Source organism: Caretta caretta, chromosome 1 (assembly GCF_965140235.1).
Source record: "Caretta caretta isolate rCarCar2 chromosome 1, rCarCar1.hap1, whole genome shotgun sequence".
In the NCBI taxonomy this organism is placed as follows: Eukaryota; Metazoa; Chordata; order Testudines; family Cheloniidae; genus Caretta; species Caretta caretta.
This window is the reverse complement of record NC_134206.1, coordinates 263,702,395-263,727,603: the sequence shown is the minus strand read 5'-3', so window position 1 is coordinate 263,727,603 and position 25,209 is coordinate 263,702,395. Positions and strand designations below refer to the sequence as shown.

The following is a 25,209-nucleotide window of genomic DNA, read 5'->3' as shown; positions in this document are numbered from 1 at the left end:
GTCTGTTCATGTATTTTTTTCTTTTTTGTGCTGCAAAATTTTGCAGCGCAGCCCCGGCGGGGGTCCGTGCCCGGATACGAGGGAGCCGAGATAACGAGTTCGCTTCGTTGGCCCCCTAGCCAGAAAGCGCCCGGACCGGAGAACGAAACAGCTTTATGCAGCGCCGTGCCCAACCCTGCGCTCCGCCGCCGCCGCACTGAACCACGAGCGCTCCCTGCAGCGAGCAGCTTGGGCAGCGCGGACGCGCAGCTGTTTTGTCTTTGCCACATCAGTAGGGGGGTGAGATCGGGCAGATCACGGCACCCGGGCATCTCGCTAAGTAGGCGAGTCACCCTGGGGGCGACCTGTGCCCGCGCAAAAATTCTTCTCACATTAGCAGTGAGGACCCGGGCGTCACCCCGGATCGTTATTTTCCTTACTCATAAGTTTAAGGCATACCGAAAATGCGGAGCGGCCGGACGGGGGAGCCGAGAGGGAAGCTTTAACAGTCAGGGTGAGCACGGTGGCAGTTCCACCCCGGATCCAGGTCAAGCCAGGCCGCGGTCGTAGACCCTCCTGAGGCTTCCACTCGTGTCTCCTTTTAGCGGGAGCGTTGTTTTCCAGGTATAAATCCGCCATGGTAACCGGCCCCTTGTATGCAAATGACGAGGCTTCGGCCGCACAGGATCGTGGGAACCGCGGGCCTTTCCTTCTCTCCCTTTTTTGCGGCGCGCGCGCGCCCAGGAAGGGTCGCGCGACGCACCGCCGTGGCCGCGCGGAGCTGGGAGGGGAAGCGGAAGCGGAAGCAGTTTAGTCTCATGTCCGGGCCTCGCTCGCTGCGTCTGGTCTCTGGGCCCCGCGACAAGATGGCGGACCTGTCCCTGGACGAGCTCATCCGGAAGCGCGGCGTGACTGTGAAGGGGAGGTGAGCGCGGCCGGGGGCCCGGGTCGCAGCGCGCCGGGGCGGGGAGCCACCGGCGGGACCCCGAGCCCCACTATCGCCCCGGCCCCGGCCTGTTCCCTCAGCACCCGCCTCCTCCGACTTCTCATTGGCTGAGTCGCTCTCCCCTGGGACTCCTATCTTGATGCTAATTAGCTGGCCTTGCTGTCAGTCAGGGCCGGATGGGGGGATGGAGAATCGGGGCGGGGGCAGCCTGGGGCCGTGCTGCGGGGGGGGGAGGGCGGCAGCTTCTTCGCCGGCACCCCGGGGTACAGCACCCCACCCCCCCGCGCGCGGAACCGGCCTCTCCTGTCTGGGGCCGGCAGCCTGGCCGTGGCTGTGCCGTGGGGGCCACTGAGCCCCTGGCGCGGGGGGCTGCGCCCTCGGGCGAGAGGCGGAGGCTGCCACGGGGTGCTTTGGGGTGCCCTGCCCTCTCCCAGTGCCCACCTAGGCTCTCCTCCAGCTTCCTGCCTCCGCCTGGGCAAGCCCCCTCCCCGCCAGGGCAAAGGGCTTTGCTTGGGGCTTTTATCCCCTGCTGACACTGCTGATCCGATGCTTTCCTCGTCTCTCAGCCTCCGCTACTTCGGCGAGAACTGAACCAGGCTAAGCATAAAGGGTTCAGCAAGTCCACACTAGCTTTGCCTTGCAGCCACACCTGCATACACTGCTTTACGTGTAGGACTTGACATGTACAGTGTTCTTGGGTACCCTGCCTGTCGTTCCCAGCACAGCTCCCAGAAGCAGTGTGACAGTAATGGAAGGACTAGTTTAACCATTTGGGCTAGTCTGCACCCACACTGGCAGGAGTTCAGGCTGAAATGATTCAGACTAAACCGATATTTAGATCTGAAAAATCATAGTCTCCTTCGTATATTTGGTAGCACATATGCAAAACTATTCAGAGTACTTGTGGATGTGAAGTGTGTTATAAGGTAGTTAAGAGGTGAGAATGATTCTTAGCATAGAAAGTTTCAGAGTAGCAGCCGTGTTAATCTGTATCCACAAAAAGAAAAGGAGGACTTGTGGCACCTTAGAGACTAACAAATTTATTTGCTCAAATAAATTTGTTAGTCTCTAAGGTGCCACAAGTCCTCCTTTTCTTTTAGTATAGCAAGTATATCTAGTATAGACAAGACCTATGTGCCCTCTCGATTCTCCTGCCCTATGTGCCCTCTCGATTCTCCTGCCCAGCTACCTTCTTCTCTGGCAGCTTTTGACCTTCCTCTTTGCCTCAGACACTTGATGCCCCTCAAGACCCTGTCCATGACTCTCTTCTCTCTCTCTGTGCTCTTCCTAGGCAATCCAATCTACTTCCATGGTTTTAGTTTGGGGAGAGGTTAGATTTGAACATGTGCTAAGGTGGATGAGTTAAAGTCTACTTTGTCTTGTCTAGCATCATCTTCTAAAACAGGTTAGCTTACACACATTGACTAGTGCAGAGTTTCTCAACCCGTGGGTTGGGTTGCAAGAAATTGGGCTCTCCTCCCTGCTCCAGGCACTACAACCTCTGGGGTCACAATGCCGCTCAGGTTTGGTCCAGATGTCATGATGACGAGAGCCTCAATAGGCCAAATTTGAGTGAGTCGCACTGTAAACCCATGAGCCAGGTCAGAATTCTACTCACAAATTTGGTTCAGTCAGGGGAGTGGGAGCAAACCTGAGCAGCGCTGCAACCCCAGAGGTAGCAATGCCTGGGGCGGAGAGCCAAGCCCAGCCAGCCCAACAGCACAGGAGCTGCCACTGTGCTGTGAGTACTGGGCAGGACCCGACACCCCCTCCCTCCCCCCCCGTGCAGTCAGGATCTGACTGAAACCACCAGAATATTTACTGGGGTGCGACAGGTTATAAACATTTACAGTTGGATCCTGAGCCCCAAAAGATTGAGAACTACTGGGATAGTATATTTTAACACACTTTTAAATCCTAATCTAGCCAAAGCCTTGGCTTTGTCCCTTCATTAATGCTTTCCTGCATGCTCGGAACAGTCTTATGCTGTTTATTACACCAAGCACTTCCTCTCTCTTTCAAAACCCTTCTTAACAGGAATCCTTACAATCTTCATTTGCTCAGCAGTAATCTGTCAACAGCATCCCTTACTTGAACATTTGTGCCTTATCTATTTCTTGTTCATGGTGTCTGACGTAGATGGTAAACTCTCTGATCCAGCTAATATGCCTTACTTGGTATTTGGCAAGCAGAAGAAATTTGTATTACTATATAATGCTGTTCAATAATACAGCCTTGCAAGATTGTCATGAAAATTAAAAAATCTAGGCATAAAATCTGCTTGCCCACTCAAACATTATGAAAGCGATAACTCTTATTTTATTTGTCACAATCAAGCTGTTAAGTAGAAGTTGTAATAACAGGAACAGAGTTATATGGAGTGATGTGGTTACTGGTTTCTCCTGTATTAGGGCATCATTCAATGACTACAGGAGTGATTCTCTACAGAAAAGTGACAGTCATTATACCACCTCCTTTTTTTTTAAATCATTGCTCTCTTGAAAACACTGATTTAACTTAATCCTCAGTACAGAGAATCCTGACTGATTTCAACAGCGTTAAGTAGATAGCAGTCTGTATAATTCTGCTCAGATGCTAACACTGGAATTGGGTGAATTGAAGTGAGAATGGCATAAGCCACTCACACATCCTAACATCTGAGGGTCATGCACTTCAAGAAAACGTAACTTGTGTCTGTCTGACAGGAATTCTTGAAAAGATGTCAATACAGGTTAATCTTGTTTTCTTCCTACCAGGGCATATTGTGTTACAAAGAACATATTGAAGGACAAGCTGAATCCAAAAGCATGGAAAACTGTTTCTGTCCTTTTGGTCCTTGCATGGTTCCCCCAAAATAAACAACCCTTGAAGTCATAAGGGCTTCGATGGGAGCTGCTGTATGCTCAGCATTTATAGCTGCCTAAGTATGGACTTAGGAACCCGTTTTTAAAAATCTTGTCGTTTTGCCTTTTGCATTTCATATATATATTTATATATATAGTTTATAAATCATCTTATAAAACACCTAGGATCTTTAGATTAAATAGATTATTGGAATATCACTCTGCTGCTGTTCTGTATATGCACGTGCATATGCAAGGTTCTGTTTGGGAATACAGAGTTTTGTTTGCACCCACAGAAATGCTTCCATTAATGTTATAACCCACTTTATCAGTCCGAAATTTCTTTTTCCAGACTGAACACCAGGCCAGTATTTGGAGGCATTCGATCTCGAATTGGGATCCAGCAAACTCTTCTAAGTAGACCAACGCCAACCATCAGCTTCCAACGGACATTTGATGCCCGGCAAAAGATTGGCCTCACTGATGCCCGACACAAACTGGGAGTTAAAGATGCTCGGGAGAAACTGCTTCAGAAAGATGCTCGGTTCAAAATCAAAGGGAAAGTGCAGGATGCCCGGGAAATGCTGAATTCCCGCAAGCAGCAGAGCATGCCTGCTGAGAAGGTGACCAAAGTGATAGATGCCAGAGAGAAGATCAGCTTGAAAAGGAGTGCTCCTAGTGCTGCAATTGTAAGTCCAGCTGTGGGGACAGTGACCCCGGCCATGAAGATCACCAAAACAATTCAGGTAGGTAGTTACTGCTATCCTATCACTTGATCCCCACCATCTGTGCTATGACAGGCCAGTTACAATGATAACGGTTGGATAGATGAATCCAAATGATTAGAGAGGAGGAGTGTGGGAACCATAGTGATGAATTTTAACCCAGACACTGAAATAGGCATGCCTGGTTTTATGATGTCTGTGGATTTTTGGTATTCAGAGTGTTTTCTGCAAAATATGAGCTTTCATGTAAGCAAAAGTGATTCTAGTCCTTCTAGTTGCTAACAAAACCTTCTACATGTGACTAAGGCTGTGTTCTGAGTCTTCAGACAGACTGAAGTAGTAACACTGAGAGGTATGAAGCATCCCCATCTTGCCCAGAAAAAGTCTGAGGAAAATATAAGTATCGTCATTAACTTCTACACTGCTGATCATCATAGCAAAACACCCATCTGGACAGCGTGCTTGGATGTTCTGTTAATTGGATAGGACTGTCCGCAAGAATAAGATTACAAGTTAGAATATGCAGTTATTTGCATTTATAGCAGATATCTACATTTTTGGTCTTCATTTCCCCCGTCTACTCTTCTATTCTAGCCCTTTTCCAGCACAAGCTGATGGTGACCTGTTTTAGCAGGAAAGTTCTCGTTTTCAGGAAGTGGCCTAGTTACTTGACAAATGATGAAACTAAGGTTTTGTCCCAGTTTCAATATAACCAACTGATTGGCTTGCCATCTTTCCTCTGCACATTGAACTCTGACTTTACCCCCTTGCCATGGGAACAACCTTTCCCATCCACCCTCAGGCAGAGATGGATTAAGATTTATTGGGGCTCTGGGCACAAAGAACATTTGGGCCCCCCATGCTGCTCCCTGCTAAGGGGCTCTCTGCCTCATGGTCCTCCCTTTCCCCCCCAAGGCCCTGTAGCCTGGCTGGAAGCCAGGCTGCTGTGGGGAGTCCTGGCCCCCCTGCCCAGGGTAAGTGAAGAGTCCAGGACACCCCACAGCTGCCCAGGCTCCCTGGGTGGCTCTTCGTACAGCCTAGGGTGATCATACATCCCATTTTGGCTGGGCCAGTCCCATTTTTAAGACCTGCCCTGGATGTCCTGAGGTGTGTTGTTGTTGGTGGTTTTTTTTTTTTTTTTTTTTTGGCAAAACTGGGCATTTGTCCCATTTTTTCTTGCCAACTGATGATCAGTTGGCAAGAGTAAATGGGATAAATGGCCAGTTTTGACAAAAAGGGACGGAGTGGTGGAGTGGCAGTATTTGGGGGTGAGCAGCAGGGCCCGGGCCAGCCTCGCCCAGAGAGGCAGTGGGGAATTTGCTCATTGGGCTTTGGCTGCCAGCCTGGCCAGCTGGCGGGGCCTCGGGAAAGAGGAGGAGCAGGGTGGCAGGACCCTGGAGGGAGAGGAGAAGCAGGGGGCAGGGCCAGAGTTCCGGTGCTCCTCCGGAGGCCCCCAAATTGGCCGGGGCTTCTGGGCACAGGCCCTCTGGGCCTGTGTGGTAATTGACCACTGCCCTAAGGTAACTTGAATCTCAGCTAACTCTGCTGGACCCCAGTGCCACCTGTCACCTACCAGGCTCCCCAGTGAACTACATGTGTACTGAGTGCAGTGAGTAGACCCAGATGTCACTGTAAAGGAAGTGAGGATGTTGGACAGCTAAAAGGAAAGGAGCTGGAGGAGAGCAGCAAACCACCCCACATGTACATAATAACTGGCACTTACAACCTGATCCTGACCCCTTCTGTCTGCTAAACTGTCATCCTCCCTAGGATGAGCACCACAGCTACCAAAACCTTTTGCTGAATCTCTTACCTGACCACTCTTCTCAACTGCTTCCCATGACTGCTAGGAAAAGCCATTTTCCCCTTGAATTTGGAGGACTGAATAGGACTCTTTTTGGAGCCCATTGATCTGGCTCTTTTCTCAGCTACAGGTTTTGCTTCAGAGCATCCTAACATGCTGCTTCCTTAGAAAGACCAGCGAAATTGCATATTACCTCTGCAGAGTTCCTAGTCCTTGCCAGCCTGGGGAGTGAGAGACTGGACCAAAGAATAGAAGCTGGCTCTCTCACATGATAGTGTGATGCATTAATTACAGTACAGTAAAACTTCCCATAGTCTTTGATTATTCAGATAGTTGACACTTACAGCAATCCTTAACAGTTAAGGTAAAGGAATGTGTACAGAGCTCTCAGCTGTGAGGCATTAGACTCTTGCAGCTGTAAGATTTAAGTGGCTTCTGAAAACTTGGTCTACTTTAATGACTTTACTGATATTTTTGACTGACTCCTCTTGCCCTACAGAGCTATCTGATATTCAGACTAAGTAGCAGTGCAGCGGTTCTCAAACTTCATTGCACTGTGATCCCCTTATGACAACAAAATTACTACATGACCTCGGGGGTGGGAGGGGTGGAGCCTGAGCCCTGCTGCCCCGTGTGTGTGTGTGTGTGTGCGCGCGCGCGGGAGCGGGGGGGAGGAGCTTAGACTTCAGCTTTAGCCCTAGGTCCCAGCAAGTCTAATGTTGGCCCTGGTGACCCCATTAAAATGGGGTTGCAACCCACTTTGGGGTCCCGACCCACAATTTGAGAACCACTGGAATTTTGCATAGTAGAGTTAAAAACTGAACATAAAATCATCATAACTAAAACCACAGAGGAAATCCTACATGTGGTCTAAGATTCTTCACAGGTTTTGCCAAAATTCCTGGCTGTTTGCAAACGCCCCTGCTCACAACCACAAACTAAACTGTCCTGTTCCCATCAGACAGACAGCCATGTTGCCTTGGGATGCAGTCTTGTCAGATCTCCGAAATGAATGGAAGATTGATCATTACCTGAATGAGAGGCCTCCAAGGAAACCTCAAGGTGCTGCAGGAAGTGGTGGTGGTGGTTTAGTAGGAAAGACATTCTCTCTGAATCTGAATCAGTGGTAGAGTATGGAGCTAGAGGGAGCTGTGCTGTTGGAGATGCTCCCTTCTAGAAATGCAAAACTGAGGCTCTGACTGGTTGTGATTATTAAAAGTTCCCATGCTAATTTTGCAAGAGGAGTATTAGCCGCACTGTCCTGGACAAGTTACATACTGCTCTCAAGATGGCTGCTAAACTGTTAAGAGACCCAGGATTCCAGAAAAGGAACCTTCAGTTGTTATAGCAATAAAATAAAAAACAGTAGGATCTTATTAGAGGGGAAAAGGCAAAATGCCACATTTATTGTGAATACAGAAAGAATCATAGTAAGCAGTTAGTTACAGCTATAAACATTCCATTCAATTTCATATTTATTCACACATTCATTCATATATACACACACACACACAGGTTCTGCAAGGTTATTATCATAGTTACCAGCCTTAGAGTTGCTAGTGCCAAGCCACTGGCCAGGTGGCCTGGACATGAGGAGGGAGCAGGGCCTTGTCAGATGCTCATCTGTTGCTCCTGGAAGTTGGTTTGCAGAATCAGACCCCAAAGTTCTCACTTTCTAGAGTCCATTTTTATAGGAATTGATTCCTGTGCCAGTCTATGGGAATTGCTTCATGCTGCTGCTGCTGAATCAATCAGCAGATGTCACATTCCTGACGGCTCCGTGCTGCCAGATGTTATCTTGTTCTTCAGTTCTCCCATCCTTGAGGCTGTTGGGTGGATTCCAGTCTGCCCTCCGGGGGTCCTCTGGTTGTTTCCACTTGACGCCTTCTTCCGCAGATCGACACTGGATTCTTAGGCTGGCACCTCCCTGATCATTCAGTTATTATCCGCACCAAGCATCCATCCACATACATCCTCTATCTCTATTTTAATCACAATTGTTAACAAAGAGAGATAAATACAACAAAAGGGCGGGGAGTCTCTGTGTTCTGTTTCTGTTGTTACAAAGTATTGCTTTGAGAACAGACACTGTCTTAGGATGTACTTACACAATTAGCAGCCAAAAACCAAGAGACCTTCCTCTCAATTAGTAATACCCTGGAATTTAAACTATGGGGAATCAAACTCATTTGTGATTTTATTTCAGAACTTCTTTAATATGATCCAACACAGTTATGGAACGGTGACGTTGTAGACCCTGGGTTTATTCCAGTCTCACAGGGTAACTGGTCAGACTGCTGAAAGGACAAGCTTTACCATCTTGTGCAGTATTAGATTCAAGAAAAACTTCATACTAGAGCAGGGATAAGTTCATGCTTGATCTAGAACAGCACTTTTGAATTACTTTGATCCTTAGCGTGTAGGCTTCTGGGCAATACCATAAAATGTGGTTATATGCACTGTTGCTCCCCACAGCACCAAGAAGGGCAGTCAGCAGACCCTGTCACTTAACTGTGTTTAATATTTATATATGCACAAGTCTGATCTTAGCCCTGCAGGTTTTAAATTAATCTCCCACTAATCTTGAGCCAAAGCACACATAATTGGAAGTTATAAATCCTCTACCTAGGCCTTAGCTCTTAATTCCTTTGCTGTTTTGGCCTGGTGTGTCATGCTGAACGCCTACTGCAGAAAAAAAAAATTGATTCTGCATTATTCTGTTTCTTCCATGCTTCTAACTGAGGCTTTGTCTCTATGTCCTACCATGGTGTATATGAGAGCAGGGGTGTGAGTCTTCTTTAAGTATTCTTGGAATGAACGAATGGCTGCCCTGTTTTGAGACTGGGAATGGCAGATTCTGGTGTTAATACTTTGGTTTCAGAGTAACAGCCATGTTAGTCTGTATTTGCAAAAAGAAAAGGAGTACTTGTGGCACCTTAGAGACTAACCAATTTATTTGAGCATAAGCTTTCATGAACTACAACTCACTTCATCGGATGCATACTTTGAACTGTTTCTTTCCTCTGATACCACAGCAGAAGGCTGCAGCCCCAGGACACTCTCATTCTGCAGGAATGAGGATCAATGTAGTGAACAACCACACACAGAGACAGGTGAGTTCCATTCACTGGCAGTACTGGTACTATCCACTTGTTGTTGTGTGTTTTCCCCAAGGATTAGTAAATGTGACGGGGGCACCTTTCATTTTCCTCTGGGTTCCAGTATCTTGGAAAGAGAGGAATTTGAAAGTTGTTTCACAGCTTGACTCTTGTGTGTGTTCTTGTGAGAAAGGTAGAAGGAGGAGAGGCCTAATAGAGGGGGCATTTTATATTTTAGCTATCTTACATGACAGTTCTGAGAACACAGTGTGGTATTTCCAACCTTTGCCTTTCTGAGTTTTAAAGTTTCTTTGCAGAATCCTCTCCTGTGTTCCTTCCCTCCAGACTCTTGTCATAAAATCATTGGTAATATTGCACCAGATCATGCAGTCCATTTGTCCAACATCCAGCCTGCTAGGCTGAATCTGATTGTGATCTGTTTATAAGTGACCAGGTGCGTTATGTGGGGGGTTCACCTGTCTCAGAAGTTCTGAATACTGGTTCCTGATGAGGCAGGATGCTGGATTAGGTTGACCAGAGTTGTGATTTAGCCGGGTAGTTCCTGTGTTCATTAACTGAGCACACCTCCTCTGGAGGTCTGAGGGAGACATGTGGCACTTTGCGCTGTCCCTTTCTTTACCATATTTGCATTTGAAAGCTTTAGCGCCAGCCAGCCTTGTAACTCTTTCTTCTTCTGTACCCAGGCTCTTGTTTCTTTTGGGGTTTTCCTCTACAATAGCTCTCAAATCTGTTTTTTCCTCTTCATAGCTATGGTAAAACCTTTTCCATGTCTTGGTCATCTCTTGCCTTGATCAGTGTAATTACCTTCTCTCTGGCCTCCTTTGGTCTTACCTCTTAATTTACTCCCCACCCTCATCTGCCCAGAATGCCATTGCTTAGAACATTTCTTTCTTCCTTTCTTCTGGCAATGTTGCTGCACTCCATGAATCCCTTCACCAGCTTTCTCTTTCCATCCATGTCAGATACAAGCCCCTTGTCCTCATCCTCAGTGTTCCTCACAACTCCATCCCTACCAACACTTCTGCTCTCATTTCATTCAACCATCCCTCTTTTTACATTGCTGCTGCATCTCTTGCCTTCATGTTTTCTTCATTACTGCATCTTACGCTTGGAACAGCCTCCCATTTCCTGTGTCCCAACCAGAACCCGGGTCCTCTTTAAATCCGTTCTTTTGCAGATCCTTTCTTCACTGATCTCCACACTTTGTGAACTGTTTCCCTGAGTATAGAATCATAGAACTGCAAGGGACCTCGAGAGGTTATCTAGTCCAGTCCCCTGCACTCGTGGCAGGATGAAGTATTATCTAGAACATTTCTGACAGGTGTTTGTCTAACCTGCTCTTAAAAATCTCCAATGATGGAGATTCCAAAACCTCCCTAGGCAATTTATTCCAGTGCTTAACCACCCTGACAGGATGTTTTTCCTAATGTCCAACCTAAACCTCCCTTGCTGCAATTTAAGCCCATTGCTGCTTCTCCTATCCTCAGAGGTTAAGAAGAACAATTTTTCTTCCTCCTCCTTGTAACAACCTTTTACGTACTTGAAAACTGTTATCATGTCTCCTCTCAGTCTTCTCTTTTCCAGACTAAACAAACCCAGTTTTTTCAATCTTCCCTCATAGGTCATGTTTTCTAGACCTTTAATCATTTTTGTCACTCTTTGGAGTCTCTCCAATTTGTCCACATCCTTTCTAAAATGTAGCGCCCAGAACTGGACGCAATACTCCAGTTGAGGCCTAATCAGCATGGAGTAGAGTAGAAGAATTACTTCTCGTGTCTTGCTTACAACACTCCTGCTAATACATCCAAGAATGATGTTGTGTTTTTTTTTTTATTATTTTTTTTTTTTTGCAACAGTGTTACACTGTTGACTCATAATTAGCTTGTGATCCACTGTGACCCCCAGATCCCTTTCCACAGTACTCCTTCCTAGGCAGTCATTTCCCATTTTGTATGTGTGCAACTTACTGTTCCTTTCTAAATGGAATACTTTGCATTTGTCCTTATTGAATTTCATCCTATGTACTTCAGACCATTTCTCCAGTTTGTCCATATCATTTTGAATTTTAATCCTATCTTCCAAAGCACTTGCAACCCCTCCCAGCTTGGTATCGTCTGCAAACTTTATAAGTGTACTCTGTATGTCATTATCTAAAACCTTGAAGAAGATATTGAACAGAACCGGACCCAGAACTGATCCCTTTGGGACCCTACTTGTTATGCCCTTCCAGCATGACTGTGAACCACTGATAACTACTCCAGTTTTGCACGAACCTTATAATAGCTCCATCTAGGTTGCATTTTCCTAGTTGGTTTATGAGAAGGTCATGCGAGACAGTATCAAAAGCTTTACTAAAGTCAAGATATACACCTCTACCCCGATATAACACGATCCTCAGGAGCCAAAAAATCTTACCGTCTTATAGATGAGACTGAATTAAACCGGGGTAAGTAGAGGAACCTCTCCCCACCCCAGCTCATCTGTGCTCCGCCTCCTCCCCTGAACGCGCCACCGCCGCTCCGCTTCTCCCCCCCTTCCTCCCTTCCAGGCTTGCCACGCCAATCAGCTGTGGGTGGGGGCGGTGGCACAGAGGAACCGCTTGCAGTAACACAAATTCGGATATAACAAGGTAAAGCAGCACCACTCCCCGGAGTACTACTGTACCGCGTTCTATCCGAATTCGCATTCTATTGGACCACATTATATCGGGGTAGAGGTGTACCATATAGCTAACATATATCTTTGTGTTTGAGTTGAATTATAGGCTCTTTAGGCAGGTATCTTGGCTTTGTGTTTTGGAAACAGCCATATGCATTTATGCTTCCCCTTAAAAACAATATTGGCTACAATGAAATGCAAGTATTTGTTTTGGAGTTCTCCGCAGTGTTGAGGGTAGGGATTCAAAGCATCTAACAAATCTTGGAAATGAATTGATCATTCAGCAACAAAGTATGTCCACCTCCTCAGCACAGTGTTTTCTGGGACCAGACAGGCATCTAGTGTGTTGAAGAATACAGTTTATTCAAAAGGAATTTTGGACTCTCATGCATTTGTCAGCCATCTGCTTACCAAAAAGTCATGTACATATGCTTTAGGCTGATAGCTGGCAGGATGCTAAGGAACAGCAGGCACTAAATTTTCACTCTGTTAATGTTGTCCATGAGTCCACATAACGTCTAGAGATTCAGAAATACGTATGTAGCTGCAGTATTTCTGGAGAACTCTCTGTGCCGTGGCATCCCTGAGAAAAAGGTCACAGCGTGAGGGCGTTCTTGTGTACACTTGCTTTTTTAATCAGATTTGTCCAACCTCAGCTCTTTGTCACTGAGTTGTGAGGGCAGGAGCAAGGCACAGAGAGGGGCTGTTGCTACCATCCCTCTGACAGTGAGCAGGTCTGTTCCTGAGGAGGCTGGAGTTGGGGAGAGGAAGGTGATGGGACTGGTGTCATCTAAAGTAAAACCACGCCATTGTGAGACTTCTCTTTGCTTGCTGTTTGTCTTTAGGGCCTGTATGATATGGAAGATGATGATGAAAGCGTATCTCCCCTTCCTAGCAAACAGATGAAAATCACGACCACAAACAGCTTCCTACACAACGCGGTAAGGGAGTGCCTCAACAGTCCCCAGCACACCATGCTCACCTTGGGTGGACACGCAGGCTGCAGCTTTACAGGGTTTATGTTCTTTTGAAGTATGTAAAAGATCCCCTTGGAAAGTGTTTGCCCTCAGCCCCTCCCCTCCCGTCATGCCTGTGCTTCCAGCTTTATCTTGCAGGTCAAAGGAATCCCCTTTGGGCTCCATACAGTTTTACAAGCCTTTTGCAGCCAGAATGACTGCTTACCGTCACTGGCAGGAGATTCCTGCATGTTGGCTTTTGGCTGTCTTCCCCTTGTGGGGAATAGTTCCTTGAACCTGGCTCATCATTGCCTGAGCATGCGAGTAGTGGAAACTTGCTGGTCCCACTGATCCAAGACTGGACAACTAGAGAAAGAGATCCTCTTGCATTGCAAAATAGCAGATTGCTGCCTATCAGCAGGCACCAACCATCTGGGGGAGGGTGGAAAAGAAGGCAAATAGATGTGGCTGTCCTGGCGAGCACAACCTGGTTTGGTCCATCTAAGTCAGTGCTGAATCAATGCCACTGAACTCCTGGAGTTGCCAGCATCTGACTAAGATTTAAAACTGAGCTCCTGACCACTTGTGGTCATTAAAAATTCCTGGATTTTTTTTTGCAAGAGTAGAGATGTTAGTTCCAATACACTGATCACATTCCAACCATGATCATTATATTCTGCTGACCTAAAACTCCCCAAGCAGCCCCCAAATGGAGATGTTATTCTTCACATCTCTTCCTGTGATACTAGGTTAGTGTTTCTGAAGAAGATTGGCCACTGCATTCTATCCCATAGATAGTTAAATCTTAATGGATGGGTGATCTCTGCAGGCAGTTTGCAAAGTGCTTTGGGATCTTCAGGATGGATGATGGAAAATGAAAATCCTTCTTAACCGAGCTTTACTACTGCAATGTGCAAACAAGTACCTTTTAACAATGCTTGTCTGCAAGGAGCGGTGACGACTGTCTTTAGGGCTAAATGCATCCCTGAGTGCTTTAGCTGATTTCCCCACCCAGGGGTGGAGCTGCTGAGAGCCTCCAATAGCTCATAAAGTCATCAGACTGGGAGGGTGTGACAGCACCTCAGTGTGTGTTGGTAACTCTCCTTGGCCATTGTAGCTTGAAAAGGGGTTTCTGCTTGAAAAGGTTACATCTTTCAAGTATGCTGTTATTCACCCTTTGTTTAGGCTGGGCTGAGTGGCAATAAGTTCTCTCTTTCCAAGACCGTCCCCCTCACCAAAGTGGTCCAGAATGACTCCTATACAGCCCCCCCAGCACCTCTCTCTCCCATTCGGACAAAGGCCCTGACAAACATGTCCCGGACCTTGGTGACCAAGGAGGAACCACCAAAAGAACCAGCACCTGTTGAGGTGAGTACAAGAAAAGGGGTCTGCCTTCTAGTGGAGACCTTCCAAACCTCTAAAATCTGTCTAGATGAACTGGATGGAGAGTTTGCCTCCACATATCCCTCCCACACCCTCAACGTGGGATTTGTTACTTAGAGGGTCAAGCCAATCTGGAATCTAGAACCCACTTCCAGGCATTTTAAAGCTGAATCTGTCTATGAATCCTCATTTACTGCTAAACAGTAAGAAGAGGGAACGTGTGGGCTTCCCATCTCGATGCTTTTGTTGAATTTTCTGTCCCCCAAAAGTCCTAGCAGAATCCTTGTTACTAGGATAAAAGTTAAGAAATGGGTGGTTACTTGGACACCAATGATGACTTGAGAGACCAGTGGGATTTAAGGTTTAACTGACTGATTGTTTACACGTGCAGGGCTAAACTAATTGTCACATTTGGGGTTGGGATGGAAAAATTACTTCAGAGACCTATCAGCAGGAAAGATGGGCTTTATCTGTAAAGATCAGTTGGGCTGAGTTTGAGGGAGCTTAGTACCCTCTTAGCTTCTCAGCATTGTTTTCCCTCTCCCTTCTCCCATTTGCCTTCCCTAGGGCCCTATTTGCTTCAGTTTATTCATGCTTTCTCTGCCATGATGTCTTCTCTGATAGGTTTTGATCTGTCCTTCTGCATATGATATACTCTTCTTTGTGTTGGCAGCCGGTGTTCAGCCCTTTGGAAGGTACAAAGATGACTGTGAACAATCTGCACCCCCGAGTCACAGAGGAAGACATTGTTGTGAGTGCCATTTATTGCTGGGCTCTGTGTGGCTAGAATTTCCCCCATGCCCCTCTCCATAGGTTTGATTGCACTAGCCACATTTTGTGTTGGGGTAGGGGTTGGCATTTGTTTTTTTGGAAGAATTCTGAGGGTTCCCTACCTTCCACTTCTTAACCTTTATGCTGAAGAAAAATCCCTTTTAGGGTGCATTGAGACCATCTCTGATTGGCTGGAGAAGTTGATATCAAGGGATACATGGCATTGTTCTTACCCTTCTACTGCCTACCCTCCACAGCATTTGTACATAGTAAGTCTCCCTTGTGCTCCCAGCCCCTGAGCACTAAACATAGGCTCCCTCCTGGCACCCCAGCTGGTTAGAATTTTAATTCATGTTCTTTTCAGAAAAGGAAAATAAGGAAATCCTTTTAATCCCACTTTGGAAAAACCTTCCTCTCTCCTTCAGTTAGACAGAGAGGGGTTACCGGGTTTAACTCCAGGTATTTCCTGTGCTATTAATTCTTGTGCTATGACTGAAGTAGCCTTGAACTCTTCATCCTTCAGTAGTGTTATTACAGGTTGCAAAATAGGTTGATTACTATCAGACACCAAGTACTTATACCAGTGGTGAGCAACCTGCAGCCCATCAGGATAATCTGATTATGGGCCGTGAGACATTTTGCTGACATTGACCGTCCGCAGGCATGGCCCCCCGCAACTCCCAGTGGCCGGGTTTCCCGTTCCCGAACAATGGGAGCTGCGGGAAGCAGTGGCCAGCATGTTCCGGTGGCCCCCGTGCCGCTTCCTGCAGCTCCCATTGGCTAGGAACGGTGAACTTGCGGAGGGCCATACCTGTGGACAGTCAACATCAGCAAAATGTCTCGCTGCCCGCAATCAGATTACCCTGATAGGCTGCAGGTTGCCCACTACTGACTTATACCAGGTAGGTACCTCTAGACTGCTAGCTATTTCACTCCCAGAATCTTGAACTACTCAACTGTGGATGTGGGGGCCCTCTTTCTGAGTTTAGCCCACCCATGATAAGACTGTCAGATCAAAGCAGTAATTCTAATGTGTCACTGACAGCAACCATAGCCATGACTTGCTGTCTGTCCTCAGGAGCTGTTCTGTGTGTGTGGTGCTCTAAAGCGAGCCCGTCTTGTGCACCCTGGAGTGGCTGAGGTGGTCTTTGTGAAGAAGGAAGATGCCATCACAGCATATAAGAAATACAACAACAGATGCTTAGATGGTAAGTTTGAGGCTGGAGTTCAAGGTGGGGTGCATGAATCAATCAAAGGCTTTCCAGCTCAGTGCAGATTTCAGAAGGTAATTCAGAGTCGTCTTGTGCTGCTCAAGGAGAGTGTGTGTCAGGGAATGCTACTGATAGCTGGACAAAGGGGGTTGGGGTTCAGTGCTATAGGTTTTATGTAGGTAGTTGAGTATCTCCACTGTCCATCAGTGTTGTTTTCAAAATCGATTTCTCTAGGGGAGAGGTCTAGCTCAAAGGTAGTACAAGAAAGGGACAGAGAGACTTTTTTTTCTTTTGGACCATATGAACTGGAACCATAAACTCACTGAACCTTAAATCTCACCAAATGAGGGTCAATCCATCCTCAGCATCATATCCACTCGTTATACTCCACACCTGAACGTAGCCATTGTATGAACAACATACCCTCATATCTCAGTGTCTGTACTTTGACCCATTAATCTTTTGCCTCCAATCAGGGATATTGCAGATTATGTATTCCTTACCCCATCCTATTTTAAACCGAACTTCACACCCCTTGATAATCCCCCTTGATAATCTGTACGTAATTCCCTGATAACCAGAAACTTCTACGCTTAAACTCTGTACCATTCACCTTTTTTTTAAAAACATCTTAATAAAAATTTTAAATCTGGCGTCCACTGAAGTTAAGAACACAAAATTATCCCCACCAGATAAAACTATTGGTGCATCTAAGCCAGTATGCTGTCTCCAACCCCAGCCAATGCTGGACACTTCACAGGAAGGCATGGTGTCCCTACTTGTGCAGTATAACGAACCTGTTTTTTGCAAAGGCCTCAAGGCACATCAAAGCATTTCTGAAATCAGGGATTTGCAAAAATGAATATCAGTCTCTGTATGGATTTTGAATAGTATAGTGATTCAGCTAATACAATTTACCTATATATAATTGTAGATGGAAATTTGTTGCTGACTCTAGATGGCTTTTAACTTGCTCTTTGCCCTTGAGCTTGAGGATTGATGGCTCTTGTAACTTTATCCTAGCGAGCAAAGTCATGTAAGATGCAAGCAGCTCAGAACCAGAGATTCTCCTGCATCTTTGCTAAACCATTGCAGCCTACTCTGTAATTGCTCAGCCAGCTGTTATCTTGGTGCTAAAATGTTGTAATTGCATTAACCTCTTATGGTAGCTCTGCTGCTGCTTGCAAGTGCTCTGACTTTGCCATGACTCGAGTGAAGCTACGGTCTCTAATGGTTCCCCACAATTCCCCAACGTGTGGGGCTGCGTCTGCTCACCTCTGTTTGCACGCTAGTCTAATGCTTCTGGGGTCTATGGGGATATGAAATTTGGCTTTGGATTTTTTTAGGGCAGCCAATGAAGTGCAACCTTCACATGAATGGGAATGTCATCACATCAGATCAGCCAATCTTGCTGTAAGTGCTCAGGGTGGAAGAGCCAAAAGAATTTGCAGGTTCTGTTTTGGGGAGGACTTTTGAGGTGAGGTGCAGAAGAAAAATTTTTCCATGGTAAATTTTTCTCACAAGAAAATCCTCTGTATCCCTCTCTCACCTACACCCCTTCAGCTGCATCTAGCCCTGGGTTGCAGATGCTACCTTTCCACTCAAGGAAAACAAGATGAGACTCCTTCCAGAGCCCATCAGTGCTAGCCTGACTGACTGCAGGATTGCTCCTGAGCAATGCAGTGCGTTTCCTTCGCATGCACCTGAGTTGAGTGTGCTGTAGTCTGTTTCCATAGGATCCCTAGCTCCTCCTGGCTCAGGAATGAGAGGCTGGGACAAGGAATCCCTGCATGGCCAAAAGCATATCTTAAGCCACGTACCCAATGTCATGGAGGGGGAACAGTAGCGTCTGAGCCTGCCCTAGACTTATGGTGTGATGTTAACTGTTGTGTCTGTTTTTCATCATGCAGTCGATTAAGCGACACCCCCTCTGTGAAAAAGGAAGTAGAACCACGGCGGTCGAGTGCAGGTGCCTCCTCAAATCCGCCAGCTGAGGTGGACCCTGACACCATTTTGAAGGCGCTCTTCAAATCCTCGGCGGCCTCTGTCTCTGTGCAGCCCACAGAATTCAAAATCAAACTCTGAGAAGAGTGGAGGCGAGCAGTGGACTGGAAAACTTGCTGAAGGCGTGAAATGGGGAGAATCGCGTGGGAGCGCAGGTGTCACTGTGTTTGCCCACCTTGTGCTTTTTTGTTTTCTATGATCGCTGCCTTCCTGTACAGTAGTGTTCCCTCTCATGTGTGTATTTTCTGTTTTCATAGTTGGAGTTTTCTTCCACATTTTTCCAAGAAAATAACCTCCCCCTTCTGCCAGTGAGTTATATTACCAAGCATAGACCCATGTAACTCCCTCGTTTGCTCCACGCCCCCTTGTGGCCAGCTATTAAAAGTGCAACCAGAGATTTTGAGGGAAGGGGAATGATAAACAGCACCTCTTGTCCTCAAGCTAACAACCTCTGACTGAACGGTGAAGCCCCTCTGTTATTGTCGCTTGATACCAGATTTAATTTTTAAAGCTGCTGCATTTGGGGTGGAGCCAGGTGTGATGCTCGGAAGCAAGTGGCGTTTTGACAGTTTTATATCATGTGCACCTGGTAGGATACAACTTCTGCCTGGCTGTTAGATGCTTTGCTGATCAGCAGCTGTGACACTTGGAAGCACTGAGAAGAATCTGGCTCCCCTGCTTATCAGCCGATGGAAGAGTTTTGGCTGGGGGGAGGATATATGCACAGGTGCAGACATACAGCATCTTATCTGCTGTCACAGTTAAGCCTCTGCTATTATCCTGGTGAAGTTCAGTTTTCAGTAACGCACAGAGGGGGAGAAAATAGCTCAGGCTTCTGTGTAATGTGAATATATCAGCTCCTTAGGGTACCCCAAGGTGATCTGCCCTTTCTTCCCTCTTTCTGGACTGACTTCATATGAGAGCAGGGACTTTGACCAGAAACACAAGAAATCGAGTGTTTCCCTTCCCCTTAGGTTGAATCATATCATGTTCTCCGAACCCCTGCTGTCAATATAGGGACATGAGTTTTTTATTGCGTGAGGTGGGGACTGGGAAGTTCCTCTATCATCCCCATTCCAATTTTATGGAGAGGAGTGGGCTGGGGAGTAAGTTATGTACTAATATGTAGGAAGTAATCCTCTTGTCCACCTGCTCTCAAGGAGTATCAATTGTAAAAGGGCTCCATGTGAGCTATGCTTGGCTGCTTTGCAGAACAGCTGCTCATGTACATGGGCTGGAAGGATGGTGGAGGCACTTCATGGCCTCAGAGGGATGGCTGTTGGGAAACCAGTGTAAGGGATACAGCAGAGAGGGGAGCATGGAAACCAAGCAAGCCCCAGGTCGAGCCACAACAATGTACCTTCCAAGCAGGGACTGTTTGTCTGTGATGAGCCATTGGCCACTGGGTGGCACTTGCTGTGTTCCCTTTGTTAGCATAGCATTAACCCAGTGAAAACTGGGAAGTCCAGGTAGCTCTAATTGTATTAGTTTCAATTGTATTATGAGAAAAGAGGGAAGTGAAAACCACCCCAAAATCTGGCTGAAGTTTGAACTTAATCCTTCCAGCTATGAAACTAACCAATTCTGTTCAGCCCTGCCGACATTCCTTAGTGAACTCTGTCCAGTACCATTGTAGATTGAGACTCCATTTCTTGGTGGACCCTGTGTTTCTTTTGCACTCTTGGTTTGTGCAAACTTTGTTCTGTCTGGCGGGTACAAACCATTCCTCTCTCATTTTATATTGCTCGTAGCCATGGAAAGAACTGAGGACTCAACAGAACTTGCTTTTCTGTAGTAATTGTATCTGAAGAATAACTGCAGTTATCGGGGATTCTTCTTGTGAACTGCAGGTGTGTGGGGGAAGGGTTTAAGACTGCAATTGTTCCTCTTTTAGATCACCCATCAGACATCTGTGTTTTAATAAAAGGGGGTGGGAAAAGGGAGTGTTAGGGATTGGAGAAGACTATGTATTATCTGTTTCAGAATAAATGTTTGTTATACAGAGATTGGATTCTAAACTTCTTAAGACACTGGGAAGTTGACAGAGACCAGGTCAGTTGAACTTTGAATCAAGCCTGCTGCTTCAGTGGTAGAAAGAACTTGGGAAGTCTCAAATTAGTAGTGTTGGTTCAGTGATGAATGCCATACATAGTTAAGCACAAGGTGGGGCTCAGCTGAGGCAATTGGTACTAATATGACAAAGCCTTACAGCTTTGGTGCTGAAGTTCAGCCCAGCTCACTATGTCATCAACATTATTACCAGCTGATAGCTGGCTGCTGTCCTATGATGTGAAATGAGATCGGTAGTCTTGGTGTAGTTTTTAGTAGATAGGTATCACACTACCAAAATGACAGGTTTCAGAGTAGCAGCCGTGTTAGTCTGTATCCGTAAAAAGAAAAGGAGGACTTGTGGCATGGTAGAGACTAACAAATTTATTAGAGCATAAGCTTTCGTGAGCTACAGCTCACTTCATCGGATGCATACAGTGGAAAATATAGTGGGGAGATTTTATATACACAGAGAACATGAAACAATGGGTGTTACCATACAGACTGGAACAAGAGTGATCAAGAAAGGTGAGCTATTACCAGCGGAGGGGGCAATGGGCTTTGTTGCAAGGATAGGTGTAGTAGGTAACTTCTGGGTCTGTCAGTCTGTTTCTTCACTTCAGCAGGTGGGTATTGTAGTTGTAAGAACGCTTGATAGAGAACTTGTAGGTGTTTGTCTCTGACTGAGCAGTTGGAGCTTTCATCCAGACCACACCACACGATCCATTGTCTACAGCCAAGCTCTACGATACAACCGCATTTTCTCCAACCCCTCAGACAAACAACTACACGATCTTTATCAAGCATTCTTACAACTACAGTACCCACCTGCTGAAATGAAGAAACAGATTGACAGAGCCAGAAGAATACCCAGAAGTCACCTACTACAGGACAGGCCCAACAAAGAAAATAACAGAACGCCACTAGCCATCACCTTCAGCCCTGAACTAAAACCTTTCCAACGCATCATCAAGGACCTACAACCTATCCTGAAGGATGACCCATCACTCTCACAGATCTTGGGAGACAGGCCAGTCCTTGCTTACAGACAACCCCCCAACCTGAAGCAAATACTCACCAGCAACCACACAACAAAAACACTAACCCAGGAACCTATCCTTGCAACAAAGCCCGTTGCTAACTGTGTCCACATATCTATTCAGGGGACACCATCATAGGGCCTAATCACATCAGCCACACTATCAGAGGCTCGTTCACCTGCACATCTACCAATGTGATATATGCCATCATGTGCCAGCAATGCCCCTCTGCCATGTACATTGGCCAAACTGGACAGTCTCTACGTAAAAGAATAAATGGACACAAATCAGAGGTCAAGAATTATAACATTCAAAAACTAGCTGGAGAACACTTCTATCTCTTTGGTCACTCACTTACAGACCTAAAAGTGGCAATTCTTCGACAAAAAACTTCAAAAACAGACTCCAAGGAGAGACTGCTGAATTGGAATTAATTTGCAAACTGGATACAATTAACTTAGGCTTGAATAAAGACTGGGAGTGGACAAAGTAAAACTATTTCCCCTTGTTTATTTCCCCACCTACTGTTCTTGTAAAGTGCTGGAAATGGCCCACCTTGATTATCACTACAAAAGGTTCTGTCTCTTCTCTTTTCCTCCTCCTCCTCCTCCCCTCCCCGCGCTGGGAATAGCTCACCTTTCTTGATCACTCTTGTTCCAGTCTGTATGGTAACACCCATTGTTTCATGTTCTCTGTGTATATAAAATCTCCCCACTATATTTTCCACTGTATGCATCCAATGAAGTGAGCTGTAGCTCACGAAAGCTTATGCTCTAATAAATTTGTTAGTCTCTAAGGTGCCATAAGTACTCCTTTTCTTACTACCAAAATGGACACGGTCAGTCCACATTATTGGCAGCTTAGAGGCAAATGAATGAATGGAGCTTTGAGACTGAACAACCCTCAGGGTTGAAATATACTAGTGAGACGATGTGGAGAAGCTTGTGTTGCTGCTGTCTCCTCCGTACCTGTTGTGAGAGAGGCCTTCAGTTTACAGGTCTTTTAGGCATCTCTCAAGAGCTCTAAGCTCACAACAAACATTTAATTAAAAGAGTAGATCCTAACTATGCACTGTCAGGCCCTTTTGGCAATTCTCACTTCATGAAGGTCTACAACAGTTGTAACAGTGGAGGGGAAAATATGTTCCAGTGTTCATTTACACGGTAATCTTTTTGGAGCAGGGTCAGCACGGAGCCCAATGGGCGCAGAACCTGAGTAAGGTCTTTCAGTGCTACTGCAATATAAATAAGGCTACAAGAGTTTTTGGGAACCTTAAACAGTAGCACAACTCTCCTGCCTGGCTCGGTAAACTTTTGTCTGTCCTTTTCCCCCAATAATAATCATTTTTTTTCAGGACAGATGAAATGTCTGTAAGGCCACTGATCTTCCAAGTGGTGGAGTGTGTGTGTTTGATGATAACCACAAGAATTCCTGTGCTGCATCCTTACTTTTAAACATCCATATGCTCTGTGGTGGTATATTTACCCAGCCCATCATGGCCTCTTTAGGACAGGAGACTTCAGTTGTCTGCATTGCCACTGCATTGCAAAGCCTCTTTACGTGGATGCTTACCTTCCTTTTCCCATTTGACAAGAAACATTGTGGTCTTTAGCCTGGCTAAGGTATCAGGACTGTGTGGAGCAACAAGCCCAAGAACTGTCACTGACCACTTCACAAGCATGTAAACAGAACCTACATGGTGACAGGCTTTAAAGGTCTATCTTCCTGATAAAAATGCAGCCTCATGGCTCCAAAAGGGTTTGTCATGACCGTGAGTACTGCTTCATGGACACAAACCTGCAGTAACACTAATCCTTTTAGAGGACTGTTGCCCTGTTGATCTAGTTAGTTCCAAAGGCAGCAAGGCATGGTATGTTCTGGTCTGTCTCTGTCTAAAAATGTTCCCCATAGTGAATTATTATGCAGTTAACCAGGAGCTTTCTGGTTTTATACACTAAGCCTCAGCCATAGCTGGAGAAAGGTTACAGGACTAGGTGGATCACTAATCTCCATATTTTTGGCATAGGAAGTTCCTTTACTGTTATGCTGTGAATGTAGACACATGCTTTAATAGTACTTGTTTAAGGAAGAGGTTTATATTAAGAATGGTCACATTATTGACATTGTGATCATAGGTCAAACCTGGGATAATTTAACTGACATGGAAATTTATTTAGAAGGCCCTGGCACACTTCTATTTCCCTACAGCCCAGGAGCTCAAGGCTGACCATTCAGAATGTTCGGGTTATACATATACTGTAATGGAAAGCCTGGGTCAAAGGTGAGTTCTGCTAACAGACCTTATTTGTAGAACTCTAATATAATTAGAAAGTTACCAAAAAAAAAAAAAGCATTTATCATGTGTTACCTGTAAAGGCATAGCAGTGGGGGATCTTGACCTTGGTCATTTCTCAGACTATACTCTAAGTCTAATGAAGGTCACCTTTCCCATGATGTCTACAAGGTGTTCAATCATTTATCCGTATCCAATTTTTATTCATAATTTAAATAAACCACATCTTGCCATCCTTACTGGATCAGCCTGTTCTGTTAATCTTGGTGATTTAGAGAATCTACCCAACTGCTTTAGGCTTCCTATCACAGCTCATCCCTACCTCTCCAAATGGCTCTCATATCTGTGGCAAGCAGAAGTTAAAATGGCTGAGAGAGCGCTTTGACTCGGTCAGTTGAAAAAAATCTCTCTTTTTAAAGAAAACAATTTGTCCCATGGGAGCTGGGATTCTCGCGTTAAAGAGAGTGAGGGAATGGGGCAGAGCCTTAGATTCAGCTGCTCATTTCATAGGATTCCATCTTTTTTATTGATTGTCTTTAAGCATTTTGCCACCTCAGTGATTTAGTATCTTCCAATGACAGGTTAGATTGGGTTGTTAGAGACTTTTAAAGCAATGGTTTGTGTGAAATGAGGTGGTGGTTCAAGTCCAGTTTCCAGTGGCCCAAATCTTCACATCACAACTGTCTGCAAAGATAGGTAACAGAAAATTCCTCTGATCCCTAGGGTTGCACTCCACTGGGAATTGAGACGTGGACAATAGTGGGGAAGACAGAGGAAGAGTGATTTGGAAAGAAGTTGTGTTCCCTGGGGCTGTGCTGCACCTCTTCGGGGGACAGAGAGGTGCTTTTAGACTCCAGGGCTTTACATTTACCTTCTTTCACCAATCAGAATTTTTTTTTTAAGTAAAACTAACATGTTGGAAACAGAAGGGAGGGAGCATGCTGTGCTGCCTACACCTAGAGCTCTAGTGTCTTCCAAATTGTCACAGCTTTTCTATGCAACTTTGGCCACAGTACTTAATCTTCTGCCTTAATTTCCCCATCTGTAAAGCAGTGATAATACTTGGCTACGGCAGGATTGTTGTGGGGCTCAGCGGAGTCCTCTGAAGCAGCAAAATCCCCTGATGAAATTGCCCTAGCATGGAAATTGCTGTAATTATGGAAAGGGCCATGCCAATGCATTCGCTGAACAGGGTGGATGAGGCCTTGTGGGGCAGGAGCCGGTCTGCAGCTGTGTTCCTTCTTTCGCACCTCGGGCGCAGTCAGAAGCGCTGTAGCCAGGACTTTAGGAAGTGGTGGGGGGTGAGGGCCCTGTATTTACCCGACCCCCCCGTGCACGCTCTGACTGCACCCAGCCCCGCGCTGGCAGAAGCCATCACGGCGAGAGGGCCGCGCCTGCCTTAGCAGCACCCTGGCCGCGCGCTCCCGC

General features: G+C 46.1%; 1 protein-coding gene and 1 non-coding gene across 3 annotated transcripts; one reads left to right on the top strand and one right to left on the bottom strand.

The window, feature by feature from the left end:
- Nucleotides 1-286: 286 nt before the first annotated feature.
- On the bottom strand, nt 287-436 carry LOC142070698 (U12 minor spliceosomal RNA). Its single transcript, XR_012666657.1, has one exon. It is a non-coding gene; the product is annotated as a U12 minor spliceosomal RNA (small nuclear RNA).
- A 308-nt stretch (nt 437-744) lies between these two features.
- On the top strand, nt 745-24,020 carry POLDIP3 (DNA polymerase delta interacting protein 3). 2 transcript variants are annotated; one of them, XM_075124238.1, is made up of 9 exons: nt 745-904; nt 4,121-4,514; nt 9,336-9,410; nt 12,920-13,015; nt 14,216-14,398; nt 15,087-15,164; nt 16,263-16,392; nt 17,742-17,808; nt 18,306-24,020. In XM_075124238.1, the coding sequence occupies exons 1-9, from the start codon at nt 798-800 to the stop codon at nt 18,478-18,480; spliced, it is 1,305 nt and encodes a 434-aa protein (XP_074980339.1). In that variant the 5' UTR covers nt 745-797; the 3' UTR covers nt 18,481-24,020. The 2 variants fall into 2 exon arrangements, with proteins under 2 accessions (XP_074980339.1, XP_074980338.1); XM_075124237.1 differs by having other exon boundaries at nt 9,333-9,410.
- The last annotated feature ends 1,189 nt before the right edge of the window (nt 24,021-25,209 follow it).